Source organism: Sinocyclocheilus grahami, unplaced genomic scaffold (genome assembly GCF_001515645.1).
Source record: "Sinocyclocheilus grahami isolate Dianchi unplaced genomic scaffold, SAMN03320097.WGS_v1.1 scaffold1834.1, whole genome shotgun sequence".
Lineage (NCBI taxonomy): Eukaryota > Metazoa > Chordata > Actinopteri > Cypriniformes > Cyprinidae > Sinocyclocheilus > Sinocyclocheilus grahami.
The window spans coordinates 22,121-23,331 of NW_015507013.1; the positions used below are offsets into that span (position 1 = coordinate 22,121).

The 1,211-nt window shown below is 36.6% G+C and overlaps 1 protein-coding gene across 1 annotated transcript in view; it reads right to left on the bottom strand.

Moving 5' to 3' along the window:
* LOC107572922 (zinc finger protein 501-like) overlaps positions 1 to 1,211 on the bottom strand; it is a 41,879-nt gene that overhangs the window by 2,995 nt on the left and 37,673 nt on the right. Inside the window, exon 8 of the mRNA XM_016259358.1 lies at positions 588 to 780. Within this exon, the coding sequence (XP_016114844.1) occupies positions 588 to 780 (193 nt within the window). The remainder of the gene's footprint in view (positions 1 to 587; positions 781 to 1,211) is intronic.

The following is a 1,211-nucleotide window of genomic DNA, read 5'->3' on the forward strand; positions in this document are numbered from 1 at the left end:
GTTACAGCTCACCCCATAGTGGGCTAGATTGTAACAACAGAACTCTTTGTATTTGACATTAACTCACATAATCTGTGATTAGGCACTATGCATCTAAGTGAGTTATGACTTTGAGGGGACCCCATAGCAAATTCAGTGCACCGGGCCAGGATTCCTAGCGATATTCATTGATTTTAGATCAAAAACTCAGAATTGATTGGGTAAAAATAATAAACAGATTATCATAAGGCATCCTGCTTCAGTTTACCATTTATGTAGATGGTTTGACCTCTTTTCAAGGTAAAATGTTTCTACTGTTAGATGAAAAACACAAGGGAGGATGAACACAGTAAACTCTATGTGCTATTGTGCGCATACACATTACTTTATAACAATGACAACAATTCACCAAGTGCACGACAGGAGGGTGAATTTAGTATCAAGTTATGTAGCTCTTTATTATGTACTACTGTACACCCGAAGCACTTTACAATCATAGCAGAGTCTCGTCTCACCACACCAGCTGTAGGTAGAGAGGAGAGATTCTGCTGTGGGTAATTTTCACAGAAGAGACTTTGTTTCTCAGCACATAAAGATGAGCTACTTACCGTGATTTCAGACTGCGGTGGTCTGGTTTCTCCACTGCATGGATCCTCATGTGTATCTTCAGGTGACTTTTAACAGTGAAACTCTTCCCGCACTGATCACAAGTGAATAGCTTCTCTCCAGTATGAACTCTCATGTGATCAACACGATGTTGTTTGTTTGTAAAACTCTTTCCACACTGAGTGCAGGGGAAAGATTTCTTGGCTCTTCTTTTCTTTAAACATGTTTTCTCAGTCTTTGAGCAAGGGTTTTCTCCAGGTTTGTCATGATATATTTCCTCCACTTCACTCAGTTCTTGACTCTCCTCGTTCTCGTTCATCAGCTCTGAAAAAAAAGAAGAAAAAAAACAGTTTCATTTAATTTTCAGTACATTACAATAATTCAAAGAAAGAAATGTGACGTGAAAGAACATAAAAGTGAGCCCAGATGTAACAAAGTAGATAACTGCTAGAAAATATTACAATTATTTTGATATATACATATTTTTTATAAATTAATTACACATCCCTAAAACTCTCCATGAATGAGGTACACTGGTGTTCTAGTAATTATATTTAAATCGGACAAATATCATGTTTCTGTAGTGAGAACTTTTATTGATCAATGACACAATTATCTAATGTGAT